Source organism: Dendrobium catenatum, unplaced genomic scaffold, assembly GCF_001605985.2.
Source record: "Dendrobium catenatum unplaced genomic scaffold, ASM160598v2 fragScaff_scaffold_743, whole genome shotgun sequence".
Classification (NCBI taxonomy): domain Eukaryota; kingdom Viridiplantae; phylum Streptophyta; class Magnoliopsida; order Asparagales; family Orchidaceae; genus Dendrobium; species Dendrobium catenatum.
The window spans coordinates 3,504,041-3,519,655 of record NW_021319205.1 but is presented as its reverse complement, the minus strand read 5'-3'; the positions used below and the strand labels follow the sequence as shown (position 1 = coordinate 3,519,655).

The window sequence follows — 15,615 nt, the reverse complement described above, 5'->3', positions numbered from 1 at the left end:
CGATTGTGTCCTGTTAAAAGTCAAATTCGCATTTAAATCCAATAAAAAAAGTTCATTTATAATATTTTCTAACCAAGTTTTTTTAGGTCTATCTCTATATTCCTTAACATAAGTCAAATCTAATACTTCAACTTTCCTAACTGGGCCATCAGAAGGATTTATTATTCTGTGCGGAGTTCCGATAGCATCTGGAGACCAATAAAAATGCGCCACATCACCTAAAAATGTACCGCGCTCGATACAGCTCAGTACCAAGCGCGTAACCGGACGAGAAAATCGTCTGGTGTCCGCACAAAATAATAGCTCCATCGGAAGTCCTCCGTTTAATGTGAGCAAACCATCTAATGAATATTTAATTAATTTTTAGAAAATAACAATAAATAAATCTACGAAGTGCAACTATGTGATTCCTCAAGAATAAACTATTATGTGTGAGTATGTCTTAATTGGCCTTAATATCTCAAAAAAAAAACTATTCTATAAGAATGATGTAGGCCCTATGTTACTGTGAGTCTATGACTATGCTATCTTTATCGATTAAGATAAACTCACACACATATCACATATTTAAACTTAAAATACAAAATCTTATATTTGATAGTCAAAACTCTCAACTAATAAATCAATATAAACATTTCTTTTGTTAATAATCAATTTTTTATTTAAAAGTAATAAAGAAAAATCAATATTAATACTTTCTAACTAAATCTTTTTAGGTCTACATCTACCTTTTTTAACATGAAATCATTTTAATCTTTTATCAAAACTAATATCAACATACGTTGATATGAACTGTTTATAATTTTTTGTATAATTTATTGCACATTCTTCTTATGAAAATATGATGATAAGCTAGCGAGGAAAAAGTTTACCAATTTTATTTAATTAAGATCCTGAAATTAGAATGTTGCATTTTATATATAAATAATTATTTATTTTAGAAAAGAAATTGTTAAGAGATATATTGAAAAATAATACTTGTTTTTAATTTGATATAGAATAAGATGATTGATTTAATTAATGAAATTGCTATAAAAATTTTTAGGAAAATATAAAAATAGATTATAATTGATAAATTTATTAAATTCATAATTTGATAGAACGCAATTAAACATCAATATTTCAAATTTCATAATTTTTTTTTATTTTCACAAATGTGATGATTTCACCTTTCCATGAAAATACGTTAAAAAAAGTTAAATTATTAATTTTTAAAACATTTTTCCTATTTACTAGCAAATGCATTCAACTTTTCTTTTTATTTTAGTGTCAAAGTGAGATTTATGAAAGATAAAAGAAATTTTTTTCTTTGTCAACTTGCATGAATACCAAAAATAATAAATAAATAATAAAATCTCTTTCTTTTATCAGCCAATACAGATTTTCAGGTCTGAAACATTCTCCAAACAAAATAAAAACTATACAGCTTGTATGCCCAAAAATATCCTATTGCCTTTTTTTTTATGATTATTACGTGTAGACGTTGAGGCGAATGAGGAGACCACACGTCACGCAATGCACTGTGCATTGGATGATGTGGCGCCACCTCATTCGCCTCCGGACACGTTCAACGTCCGCACGTAATAATTTTTCCTTCTTTTGAGGATCATTCATTGACTAAACAACCCCAAAATCATCAAAAATATATGAAAGATGAATGAAATTTTCATGACAATTCATTTGTACCATATCTAAAGGCTGATGTTAGTTCACTTCTGAGAAGATTTGAAATATATCTGCCCTCATTATTGTCACTGTCACTACCTTCTGCCAAAATGTTCAAATGGTGACCTCCCTATGACAGTCTTCTTTGCAAGTGTGCCAAAAGAGCTCTGTTGAGTGTCAAAGAAAATAACACCTTTGATTTACTTCATTTGTTTCCTACCTGCCACTGTAAGCAATGAATAAAGATTTTGTTAGTGAATCTGTCATTTTCAGTGTAATTGAAGGAGTTGGGAATGAGTAATAGATGAAGCTTCCATGGTTCTCTGTGAAAAAATTGGCTTGAAGTGTAATGCATGAACTCTTTGTTGTATTTATCTAATGGAGACTATGAATTATTTTTCTGAAAGTAAAAACAATGCAGAAATGATGATGATGATCATCAATGTCATCAGTTTTATTCCAACTATTTTGTGTAATTTTTATTTTTGTGGAAATGGAGTATAAGGTTTGCCTGTATGCCAAGTAATTTAGTAACATTAAATGTTAATTGAATAGTTTTGAGTGAGGCAGCTGCAAAAAAGGCAGAATAAATAATTCATATGAGGATTAATTATTCTGTTTGGATGCTGAACGTTGCCCGGAGACCAACTAAAATGCGCCACATCACCCATTCATTGTGTACTGCAGCTTAGTACCACTAACGTGGATGCACTTGATTCGCCTCCGGACATAGAGCTGCATCCAGCCTCCGCACAGAATAATTTCTCTCATATGAGAGCCTATGTTGTAATTTATGTTACCTCGTTGAAACCACGATCGCCGAACCGCTTGTCGAATTTGGCGTTCATGTTTTTGTAACAATTCATCAACTTTTTGGGATTTAGACAACAATGGCCCTGAGAATTCCACCCTGTCTCCTCCATCTTGGTATCCCTACAATTTCAAATATGAAAAATTAGAGTAGAAACCTTAGAAAGGAATAAAAAACCAAAGGAAATTGCTTTCCACATACCATAATACTGTGCTTTGATTGCGCATTATTTGCTCTTGAGAAATCCTGGGAATGGAATGCAGAAGAGGAATCAAATGAATCTGAGTGTTCCAGTTGTGCCCAATTTCTCAGCATTGCATTCTTCACCATCTTGTAATGCTCACTGCGCTTGGGATGATCAATTGCCTCTTCTGCAGATTGTCCATTCTCAAAATCAGAAGTTACTCTAGCTCTAATAGCAACTGGAGGCTCCTCCAAGCCACAAGTAATGCTTCTTGAGCTGCTAGATTTACTTAGTGATTTAACAAATGGATGATCTTCCTGCTGCTTCTTCACCCATGCAAAACCAGTAGAAGGATTAACATGCAAGGGTCCTGAGAAAGGAATGTCGTCTTGAGAAATGTGCGTCGGTTGCGGATCCCGATCAGGGGGATTAAGTGCTGCCATTGGCTGAAGATCAACAAGAAGTCTAGATTCACCTTTAACTATTGGACAAACTATCTTATTGCCACTCCTTTCAGTTCCATGATTTTTCATCTGAGGCTCTGCCTGCCAGTTAACATCATTTAGCTTTGTTCAGTGTGCAATTTTGATATGGTTCATATGCTTCGACACTCAAAAATTCCAATGTTTGAGTAAAATATACTGATAACACCCATCAGATAAGTAGGCATACCTCATGATGATTTGCTAATCTACTCAAGCCACTTGATTGTTGAGTTTCCTGATGCACCCTTAAAGGCCTCCTTTTTACTTCTGCAACACGAGCTCTTCCGTTGATCTTTGGAATATTTTTCCTGAAAAAGACAACACAAAGATGTTCAATTGGTGGGAGATTTTGAGAATGAAAGGCAAATCATGCAAGTTTCATTCAAAAATTAAAATCAAACTAGAAGGACTTTTAGTTGAATGAGAGAATTCCTCATATTTGTATGATGGATAGTGCATTCTTTCTGAAGGTTTATTGTCATTTCTGTTGTGGAATCTGTGGTAAATTCAACATTTAATTTGCCAAAGTTGGGATTCAAAAGAGTTCATAATGAAATAAATTATCTGAGAATGTCTCATGCAAGCCCCAATCTGAACATTCAACCCTTTATTGATTAAAGTTTTGGATTCCATGATAGTTAATGAAATATCACAAGTGCAGAAGTTGAATAATTTGTTGGCTGAAAGTGAATTTCAGGCAGCGGAAATCTGAATTAGAGAAGAAGTCTCGTCAAGGACACTTGAAAAGCCTTGAAATTGATGAAATTTGGAAGAAAGCAAACAAGATACAATAGATCTTCAATTCGAGAGGAAAATCCTTCTCTCTCAATCCCTAGCCGACAACTAGAGCCCAAACAAACCTAAGAGAACTCCAAACTTTAGCAAAACATAGATAACCCTAAACCTAGGGAAAATAATCTACTTAAAGCAAAACAACAAACATCAAAATCCTTAAACAGCCCTTTATTTTAAATTTTCCCTTCTAAACCGCCTCCCCCCTTCTTAAAAATCTTCAAATAGTGGGCCCCACAAGGGGTCAGGCTGCTTGCTAGCTTCTCCTGGTATAAACCAGGGGCCGGCCTTGATTCTGGGCTGGCTAAACCGATCCTCCTTGGACTGGTCTAACAGTTAACTTCTTTGAACGAAAGAAAGGTTTTTAAGTGTTCATGGTAACAACGACAAGAAAAAAAAAATTAGTTAAATGAAAGCTGCAAAACAACTTTCTTAGAATTATACTCATGGTAGCTTTCAAAATACACTTTAATGGATTTAAGCTTTTTTATATGTTTAATTAATTATTTATTTTATTTAATTATAGACAAACTGCAGCAGGTCAACTCAGGGTTAGGTTTTCTAATATAACTAATATGATGAGGAATCATTGATCACTAGTAACCAAGTACTTCAACTAACTATGTTTAAATGAAAACATGTGGTTCTAGAGTTTAAACCCAATTAATAATGAAATGACAGTAAGTATCCGAGAATTTTAATAAGAATTTGAAAACAAATAAAATCAACAAGCAAACAAATTAATTTTCATAAAACTCATATGATTTACTAGAAACAGACTACAATACTACACAATGAAGAATAGCAATGCCAAATGCAGCATAAAAACAAACAGCAATGAAAAGTAAAGATATTTTTGAACATGATAATTTAGTGTCGTTGGGTTCAAGACCAGAATAATTCTACAGTAAATTATTAATCATAAATATTAGTTTAATCTTGAAGGATTAAGTTGGGATTAGGGCATTAATCTATTCCTTGTTCGATATGCATCACTTGTTTGTACTGAAAAGTTGAAGCTAATGTCGGAACATAGTAGAGTTTATGCTCCTTGGAGGAAAAATTTGGGCCAAGGCAGATTAAACAAGTTAGACTGGCAAAAAATATTCCTACAAGGGAACATATGTTGCTTCCGTAGAATTAACAATTGAATATACATCTAATCATAAGCTAATCTCGAACCAAGCGTTATAGAATACAACTTCAGTGCTTGGACTGCTAATGACAACTGTTCATCTTTTTTTTTTAAGTAAATTTGAGTGCCAACAAGAATATTTGATATAGGCAGAGTTTGATCTCAAGACCTTAGCAGCAACAGAAGTTTTTACCAACTAAACTAGACTTTGAGTGCCAAAAAAAACAAAAAAAGATTTCACGAAAAACTTAATAGCTATCATTTATGTGAGGCAAAATGCTCGAACTTAACCTGCTTGCATCCTCACGACTTTTTGCATCAATCTCTTTGGTAGGAGGGTGTTTTGGCAAACTTGATGGTTCACACGCGGCAGGCTTTGTTCTGAAATACTGTGCAAGAGTAAATATAGCAAATTGTAAAATCATCGCATATAGTATAAAATCTAACAAGTACTACAATAACAAGCCTTTATCCCACTGTGGGGTCGGCTACATGAATTTTTTTCTCCATTGTGCCTTGTTAAAAGTTAAATTCTCATTTAAATCAAATAAAGAAAGGTCATTTCTAATATTTTCTAATCAGGTCTTTTTAGGTCTACCTCTACCTTTTTTAACATAAGTCAAATCTAATACATTTACTTTCCTAACCGGGTCATCAGAAGGCTGCCGTTTTATGTGACCAAACCATCTAAGGCAACTCTCTCTAATCTTATCTTCCACTGGAGCTACTCGAACATTTTCAGTATATGCTCATTTCGTGTCCTGTCTCTAAGCTTAAAGCCACTCATCCACCTGAGCATCCTCATCTCTGCAACACTTAACTTAATATTATGTTTCTCTTTTAATGGCCAACATTTTGCACCATAAAGCATTACAAGTCTAACCAACATCTTATAGAATTTTTCCTTAAGTTTGAGGGAGACTTTTCTATCACACAACAAGCCCGATGCAATCCTCCACTTCAACCATCCAACTTGAATTCTACTAATAATATCTCTATCTCTTTCACCATCACTCTGAACAATAGACTCAATATATATAAAATGTGTACTCTTATTAATGACTTGATCACCCAAAGTCACAATCATCCACTAGAACTATTATTACTAAAATTACACTCCATATATTCAATTTTAGATCTACTCAAATGAAAGCCTTTAGACTCTAAGGTTGACCTCCATAATTCAAGTTTACCTTCAACTCCCTCTCTAGTCTTATCAACAACAAGGATATCATCAGCAAAAAGCATACACCATGATACAATCCCTCCACTAGAACTACAATTACTAAAATCTAACAAGTAGTACAACAAAAATTTTAAATAGATGTAGCAACTAAAACAACATATAAGATTACTTGAACATGTATGATAGGATCATCATGAGAAGAAGTGGAGATCTGAATCATACCTCAGATGCTAGAGCGGATGTCGCAGTTCCCCGCTTTTGAGGTTCTACAGATAGAAGTACTTCTAACAACTTGTAGGCAGATTGTGGCAAGCTTTTGAAAGTCTCTTGTAGGTGACTCTCATAAGGATGATGTGGTTTGAAAATTGTTGCATGAGGCAACTTGGACTTTTTCCAGTATTCATCAGATGGGGAACCACATAGCTTAAGGATTTTATGCAATTGTTCAACCTAAGGACAGAAGAAAATGTACCATGACATCAAAACCACAGAAATGAAAGTTAAACCATGGAAATTTAATTCTAATTAAAGAAAATGTTCATATTAGTTAGAATTGGGAAAAATGCAATCAAGTAGCCAACCAAAAAATCAGACCTTGCATGACACATATTTGAAACGACTAGACATGTGATGGAACATGGATATCAGTTTGTAAACAATTTTTGACAAAATTGTATCCTTTGCACCTAAAAAAAATTTAAGCTATAAAAATGTTCCATTGAATGTTTACTTGAGTTCATCCACTAGGAAGCACCAAGAAATTATGTGGTTATTTTTAATAAAAAAAACTCTTAAAAGCATTATAACCATTGTCTATTTTTCCTTAGTTATGTTTTCAAATTAGGAAGGCAATTTAAACAGGAATTTATATAGAACACCTTCCTATTTTCTGGCACACTTATATGCGAATAAAGGACAATAAAAATTAGTATTTCTCTCCACATCAATTTCATTCTTTGTAAATGGTATCAAAGCCATAATGGTTCTTGACCAACCTCACCTAACCCTCTCTCATCCAACCGACGGCCAACTAAATCTCCCCCTAAATCAAGTTGAATACTCCTCCACCTCCTCCAACCCAAACACTCATACCATCATCAATCCACTTATAAAAATCCTACTCTTTATCTCCATTAACATTAAGTCCAATATCAAACTTACACAATTTCATATCGTACTTATACCTTTAATAATATTGATAATCCTAGAAGTGAACAAAATATATAAAAATTAATACACAAATATGGAGTAAATTATTATTAAATTAGAATTTTATTAAGTTCATAGTAAGCCACTTGCTAAATAATAAACGGGCATGTTTACGAACATAAATGAATAAGTGGGTCAAAACTTAAACTTGTTTATTATATAATATGATGTAGAACTATATGCTAAATCGGAAACTTGCACAAAATATTTAAGAACAATTTCAGATTTTCGTTATTAGCGATTAAAACAACAACGTAAAACAAATAAACGGTTACTTCTGCTTAGGCTAAGCCACACAAGAGACTAAACCACATCAAAACACTTAGAAGAATTAAAATATTGCATGATTAGTAGTTTCCAACTTAACCAAACTATAACAATGAGGACTGGGAGCAAAGAAGTAACAAATCCTACTGGAGCTACTCCAACCTTTTCACATATATGCTCATTTCGTATCCTATCTCTAAGAGTAAAGCCACTCATCCACCTGAGCATCCTCATCTCTACAACACTTAACTTAATATTATGCTTCTCTTTTAAATGCCAACATTCTGCACCATAAAGCATTGTAGGTCTAACCACCAACTTATATAATTTTCTCTTAAGTTTGAGGACTTTTCTATCGCACAACAAGCCCGATTCATCCCTCCACTTCAACCATCCATCTTGAATTATAATAATAATATCCCCATTTATTTCATCATCACTCTAAACAATAGACCCAAAATATCTAAAACGTGTACTCTTATTAATGACTTGATCACCCAACGACACAATCCCCCCACTAGAACTATTATTACTAAAATAACACTCCATATATTCAGTTTTAGATCTACTCAAATGAAAGTCTTTAGACTCGAAGGTTGACCTCCATAATTCAAATTTACCTTCAACCCCCTCTCTAGTCTTATTAACAAAAATAATATCATCAACAAAAAGCATACACTAGAGTACAATCTCCCCATTAGAACTATTATTACTAAAGTCTAACAAGTAGTACAAAAAAAATTTTAAATAGATGTAGCAACTAAACAACATATAAGATGACTACTCGAAAATGTATGATAGGCTCATCATGAGAAGAAGTGGGGATTTGAATCATACCTCAGATGCTAGAGCGGATGTGGCAGTTCCCCGCTTTTGAGGTTCTACAGATAGAAGTACTTCTAACAACTTGTAGGCAGATTGTGGCAAGCTCTTGAAAGTCTCTTGTAGGTGACTCTCATAAGGATGATGTGGTTTGAAAATTGTTGCATGAGGCAACTTGGACTTTTTCCAGTATTCATCAGATGGGGAACCACATAGCTTAAGGATTTTATGCAATTGTTCAACCTAAGGACAGAAGAAAATGTGCCATGACATCAAAACCGCAGAAATGAAAGTTAAACCATGGAGATTTAACTCTATTTAAAGAAAATGTTCATATTAGTTAGACTTGGGAAAAATGCAATCAAGTAGCCAACCAAAAAACCAGACCTTGCATGATGCATATTTGAAATGACTAGCCGTGTGATGGAACATGGTCAATGCCAATCGCATGTTGTTGATGTTTCAGTTAACTTTGTAAACAATTTTTGACAAAATTGTATCATTTGCTCCTAAAAAACATATAATCTATAAAAATGTTCCATTGAATGTTTATTTGAGTTCATCCTCCAGGAAGCACCAAGAAATTATGTGGGTATTTTTAATTAAAAAAAAAACTTTTAAAAGCATTATTACCACTGTCTATTTTTCCTTAGTTATGTTTTCAAATTAGGAAGACAATTTAAATAGGAATTAACATAGAACACCTTCTTATTTTTTGGTACACTTATATGTGAATAAATGACAATAAAAATTAGTTTTTTTCTCCACATCAATTTCATTCTTTGTACATGGTATCAAAGCCATAATGGTTCCCGACCAACCTCACCTACCCTCTCTCCTCCAACTGGCGGCCAACCAAATCTCCCCCTAAATCAAATTGAATACTCCTCAACCTCCTCAAACCCAAACACTCATACTATCATCAATCCACTTGATAAAAATCCCACTCTTTATCTCCATTAACATTAAGTCCCAAATCAAACTTACACAATCTCATATCGTACTTATACCTTTAATGATATTTATAATTTTAAAAGTGCACAAAATATATAAAAATTAATACATGAATATGGAGTAAACTATTATTAAATAAGAATTTTATTAAGTTCATAGTAAGACACTTGCTAAATCATAAACAGGCATGCTTACGAACATAGATGAATAAGTGGGTCAAAATTCAACTTGTTTATAATATAATAAGATGTTAAAATATTATTTAAAATTGTTCAATTATGTGAATAAACGAACTTCATATGAGCATTATCAAGTTATTCATCAAATACACTAACTCTCTTACAAACCTAGTCTAAAGAGGGGAACTACAGACCTACATCACTAGTAAGTTTACCACTTTTCAAACTTCAAGCAACAAAAAAAGTAATAAGTAGGTTTGGTCTACAAAAGTACTTAAGGAGCTAAATACTCTTCTATCTCAAAAGTCACATCTGATTACATCTCTTTCCCTTCCACTTACAAATGCCTCTGGTGGCCGAATATAGTCTTACCAAGGAAACAAGAAAAATAAACTATAAGTACTTAGATGACAGAGCTAATTACCTCAGTTCTTCCCTGCAAGATGGGCTTCTTGACAAACATTTCTGCGAATACGCAACCAGCACTCCATAAGTCAACAGACACTCCATAATCATAAGAGCCTAAGAGAAGCTCAGGTGGACGGTACCACAGTGTAACCACACGGCTAGTTAGTGGTTGCTTATTTTCAGGATGTATGAAGTTTGCCAGGCCAAAATCAGCAATTTTTAATATGCCTTCATCATTAACTAGAAGATTGGCGCCCTTAATATCACGATGGATGATTCCTCTTGAATGACAATGCTCAAGACCAGATAACAATTGCTCCATTAAACACTTTACCTGGAAGATAAAATTTTACATTTTCCAAACAAAATTTATGTCAGATGACATATTATTTGACCAAAAAGGGAAGATCTGACTTCACTCAAGAAATATTAACCTGTGATTCAGAGAATTTTATGTCAGGTGACGATGAAAGGCCAGCAAGATCATGTTCCATATATCCAAATACAAGATATATACTACATGATAACCGAGAAGTAACCAAACCCTCCAACTTCATCACATTGGGATGGTCAAGTCGGCGAAGTATCTGTATTTCTCGTGCCATAAATCGGACACTCTCAGGCTCAAAATTGTCAAACCGCACCTTCTTTAGGGCAACAAATTTTCCTGTTTCAATATCCCTTGCTCTGAATACAGTGCTATAGGTGCCCTGCCCTATCTTCAAATGCAAGTTGAACATAAAATCTAATAAGTAGAAAACGAAGAAAAAACATGTAGAACTTGGAGAAGCAAGAGCAGAAGTTTCTCAACATCAAAACAATGGATGAATTACAGCATAAACAAATAAATAAATAAAATACAGTTAGTTTAACAAGAGAATTATCAAGCTCTTGGCCTGTACATGGCTTCTTGAGCAAATGTATGAAATGGTTGCAACATTTATTTTAGATTTACTATTACATTAGACTTTTCTGAACTATTTGAGGTCAGCACCCAGTTAAATGTCCAACAAACAAAAAAGAAATACACCATGTTTAAGCTAACATCATTAATGTCTTAAACATGCAAAGAAAGTTATGATCCATATTAATTTGCGCCTGTAAATGACTATCTTAACTTGGTCAAAAGATGAGCATGCATACAAGACAAATCCAAGGATATGACGCCTTTATTTAGTTCTATTTTAGGGTTTCTTTAACAACGCTTATTTGATGATCACTAATGCCAAAGTCTTAAGCTGAAATAGAGTAACCAATTTCCTCTCTGGTTTTTGAATTTTATAAAGGTAAATGGATAAAGCTTTATATATGTTCCTACAGAAAGGAGCTGTTTGGTAGAATCTAGGATTTCATTTAAGTAGGATTTCATAAATCCTCCAAATCCGGATTTGCGAAATCCTGGGGGGGTTAAATCCTGAAAACTGTTTGGTAACATTCATGATAAATCCAGTTAAATTTTGTATGACCGTTTGGCTATGCAAGTCAGGATTTTTAAGGCAGTTGAAAGAAAAACAACTGGAAACGTTCGGACTTCGTTCGGACTTCCTCCTCTCGCGCGAATAAGAAGTTGAATCTGCCGAATCGGTGGATTTACGAAATCCGGGATTTACCGCAAAAAGTGGTCTTTTTCCGTCAACCGCAGCTTTCATTTGCCGTGAGATTTGGATTTGCATTTTAGGCCGTTTGGCTGGATTTCGCCCAAATCCGGCCTTAAATATGACATAAATCTGCATACCAAACAGCCCCTAAAAGGGAATAAATACTGTATGAACTATTCCTATTTAAGTATTGATGTGTCTCTAAAATGTTCATATGATCGGCACGAATCTCAAAACTATTTAAACCGAAAATCTTTGGAATTAAATTCAGCATCAACCGAACTTTGATTTCAACAAACTTATAGTTAAATTGAGTGACTCGACGAGAAAAATTCAGCAAGCTCAAGATCATTCAATTCTGATATCATTAAGACACTCAAATATTGCATAAACGATTTATAATCAAGGGAACTAATATGAACCATTCAATGTAGTATTTTGAATTCTAATCAAATTTATCAAAATGCTCATCTTAAAAATCTAAAAATAGGGTCTTATTTTATACTTGAAGAGAGGCTCGAGAGTTGAGAGAGCTTCCTCTATTACCTTTTTCGATGATTATTGCCGATGATCACCATCAACAATAGTTACCGCCATCGTCAAACTTATGTCATCCAACTATTGTTACTTGGCCATTAACATCTAATCATGTTGTTGGGTTTAAACTATCTTCTTTTGGACAATCAATTTCTACAATTCCTATAATGGAAATTAGACAATTGTTCTCAACTGTGTATGATCCAATATTCTTCATTTGTGAGAAATGAAGGTTTTTCGCATCTTCTATTATATAGTGGATTATTGCAATTTAGTCAAACACCATGATTTTTCCATTCTGGAAATTTTCACATAAAAATTAGAATTTGTCATAACGCATACTCTACTAAAACAATTTTTCAAGCTACTAAAACAATTTTTCAAGCGCAGAAATGTTATAGAATTGGAATTTTCCAGCTAAAATGTTCTTTATTCCTTGCATTTGTAAAAGTGTGATAATTTGACTAATGGAATGTGTATATAACCAATTAATAGAACCATGGTCCATGCGCAGTGTTTGCTGCTATTAAGAACCTTCTTCTATAACTACACTTTCCACAAGCAAAATGCCAAGGCCTTGATCAATATCCTGACTGGCTGTCATGGATCTTTCTGAAATACCATTAGTTGCATATCTACACAAGCTTTTATGCACTTAGCTGGTTCATATTTATAAGGTGCCAAAATATTTGATAATTGGTAAAGACTTATCGAATGTTAGATTGGTAGAGCCATGGTGTTTCCATACTCCAAAATTCAATACTAAATCATAAAGGTTATACCAAGGAAAGACAGAATCAGATTCATACGTTGAACATCTAAAAGAAGACAATGCTATGTAAATAAACAACGAGTACAAGCGATAGGGAGCTGCAATCTTTTGTTCAAAGAATGCAAAAACTGGGAAAATTTCATCATAAAATGCAGCAAGTTGAAACTAAAGATTCAACAAAACTTTCACCGAGAGAGAACTACACAAAAGCATCAGCCAACAAAACTAACATACCTACCATCCTTGTCATCTAATTCACCTAACAAAGCTTAAATAAATGAGCAATTCTTGAATTATAAATGCAAAAAACAGAGCAATACGATCCCTTCCAAGCTTGAACGCCTTGAAAGAAAAACCGATAAAAAATATATAAGCAAAGCACGCACAATGACTAAAAATAATTTACCATGAATTGTTTCTTCTTCTCCATAATTACCTTATCCAATTTCTCAAAGTTGTCAGCTTTGAGGGGCACCCATCCATTAATCGCTTCACCAGCCACGGCGGTGAGCCACGCCGGCCATCCCGCGGCAACTTGTTCCCCTTCAATGTACTTGTGAAGATTACCCAGTCGAACGCTCACCGAGCTAGACCGCTTCAAGATCATTCGCCCTGATTCCGCCAACTCTTCAAGCTTTCTTTCTTCCTCCTCCTTCGACCTATACCGCAAAGATTTCTCCAAAAACACATCAGATCCTCTATGATCCTTAAGAATGCCGGACGAATCCAGCGCTGGCGTCACCGACACAGCCTTCTTCGACGCCGCGCAGCCCATCGCCGGCGCCGGAGTGTTTGGGAGGAATTAAGACAGGAAATGGGAGAATAAGTGAAGGGGGATGTGAGGTAAAGAAGACGCGTAGAACCAAGGGGGCCCTGGCCCTACCCCGGAAGAAAAAGTAAAGAAAGGCTTGACTTCTATACTCAAAAACTAGGGTTTTATTGGATGCCACAGCGCGGTTTGGATATAATCTTTGCGAGATTAACGGGTGATGGGAGTAGAAGAACTTTTTAGTAGTAAGGCGTCTCCACGAAGGTTCTCGCGCGAAGAAGCCTCGTGGATTCTTGTACACTTTACCAGTCTGTAAAAGAAGCGGAAAAGCTGTAGAATAAATATAGCCGTTGGGCTCAAAAGAGTTGGGAAATTTTATGGGAGCTACCAACAAGTTCTGATTCCAAAGAACAAGATAAATAGTAAAAGTAACTGATATTTGCCAAAAATAAAAATACAATGTTTTTTTGTAGAATAAATAAAGAGTTTTATTATTTTCTCAAGTTTAAAATAATTATGTTATTATAGAAATGTTTTAAATGTTTAGACAATTATTTGCTCTATGTTTTCATCTTGAACTATCTAGGGGTGTAATTAGTAGAGTCAAGCTAAATAAGGCTAGCTCCAATTTGAATTTGAGCTTATTAGTTGATGGAACTTTATATGTATTAAAAAAATTCATCTACATGAATATCAAGGCATTATTTGTATTAGGTACTTATAACTTAAATGCAAAGTCATTTGACCTTTAATTTCAACAAATTTATAGTCAAATTAAATGTCTCTGCAAGACGAGCCAAATGACACTATATGTGATTTGATCTGAGTTCAAATAAGCTTAAATCAAACATTTAAAATATAGTTATGTTGCGGCTTGGAAGATTCATAGCGGTAGAGTGAGTACACTTTTTGTCTTAGCGATGCACGGATATCCAGCACACAAACAGAAAGAGATGAGCAAAACACCCGATCTATTTTACGTGGAAAGCCCGAAAAGTAAAAAAATCACGGGGCCTCGCCCATGTGAAAATATTCCACTAAACTTGATTGAGTTACAAGGGTTGACCCGTCCCTCAATTTAGAGGTGGTCATATTACAGTAACTTGAAAAGCTAGTCAAAGGTCCAATGACAATCGAATGGAAATCCGGCGGCTTTTATGCAGAAGTTTGGTTGACAAGGAACGATTTGGCGAATGTCTAGTGATGAACGGCGGCCGGGTGGTGGTCCGGCGATGGTTGGGCTGAAGTCCGGCAACGATCAACGGTCGGGCGGTGGTCTGGCGATGGTCGACGGCCGAACGGTGGTCCGACGGAGGTCGGGCTGAAGTCTGGCGGCGATCTGTGGCCGGGCGGTGGTCCGGCAATGATCGGCAGCTGGGTGGTGGTCCGACAAAGGTCAGTATGAACTCTGGCAGCGGTCGGTTGCCGGGCTGAAGTTCGGCGGCGGTCGGCGGCGGGGCGGTCGTCCGGCGATGGTTGGCGGCCGGGCGGTGGTCCGACGGAGGTCGAGCTGAATTCTAGCAGCGGTCGGTGACCGGGCAGTGGTCTGGAGATGATCGGCGGCTGGGCGGTGGTCCAAGGAAGGTCGGGCTGAAGTTTGGAGGCAGCCGGGCTGAAGTTTGACAGCGGTCAGCAGCCGGGCGGTGGTCCGACGAAGGTCGGGCTGAAGTCCGGTGGCTGTCGGTGGCCGGGCGGTGGTTCGGCAATGATCAGCGGCCGGACCACCGCCCGGGTGGTGGTCCGACGAAGGTCGGTCTGAAGTCCGGCATCAGTCAGTGGCCGAGCTAAAGTCCGGCGTCTGTCGATTGTTGGGCGATGGTCCGATAAAGGTCGAGCTAAAGT

General features: G+C 35.6%; 2 protein-coding genes across 2 annotated transcripts in view; both read right to left on the bottom strand.

Moving 5' to 3' along the window:
• Positions 1 to 1,324: 1,324 nt before the first annotated feature.
• Positions 1,325 to 14,088, bottom strand: LOC110110889 (protein IMPAIRED IN BABA-INDUCED STERILITY 1). Its single transcript, XM_020842541.2, has 9 exons — positions 13,441 to 14,088; positions 10,532 to 10,816; positions 10,114 to 10,431; positions 8,572 to 8,799; positions 5,364 to 5,461; positions 3,333 to 3,453; positions 2,678 to 3,205; positions 2,466 to 2,598; positions 1,325 to 1,891 (listed from the first exon to the last, which is right to left on the bottom strand). Exons 1-9 carry the CDS (start codon positions 13,777 to 13,779, stop codon positions 1,866 to 1,868), a joined length of 2,076 nt encoding a protein of 691 aa, XP_020698200.1. The 5' UTR covers positions 13,780 to 14,088; the 3' UTR covers positions 1,325 to 1,865.
• An 882-nt stretch (positions 14,089 to 14,970) lies between these two features.
• The window catches only part of LOC114580045 (proline-rich extensin-like protein EPR1), a 10,366-nt gene continuing 9,721 nt past the window's right edge, over positions 14,971 to 15,615 (bottom strand). The window contains exons 2-3 of the mRNA XM_028696483.1: positions 15,427 to 15,608; positions 14,971 to 15,363 (exon numbers count right to left, since the gene is read on the bottom strand). Coding sequence (XP_028552316.1) covers positions 14,971 to 15,363; positions 15,427 to 15,608 — 575 coding nt within the window. The remainder of the gene's footprint in view (positions 15,364 to 15,426; positions 15,609 to 15,615) is intronic.

What these genes read in the sequence shown, in the direction of transcription:
- LOC110110889 (XM_020842541.2), bottom strand. Translation starts at nt 13,779, where the DNA reads ATGGGCTGCGCGGCGTCGAAGAAGGCTGTGTCGGTGACGCCAGCGCTG. An exon ending in ACTTTGAGAAATTGGATAAG is followed by an intron (nt 10,817 to 13,440) that starts GTAATTATGGAG and finishes TTGCATTTGAAG; the next exon opens with ATAGGGCAGGGCACCTATAG. An exon ending in GATTAGCAAATCATCATGAG is followed by an intron (nt 3,206 to 3,332) that starts GTATGCCTACTT and finishes GTTAACTGGCAG; the next exon opens with GCAGAGCCTCAGATGAAAAA.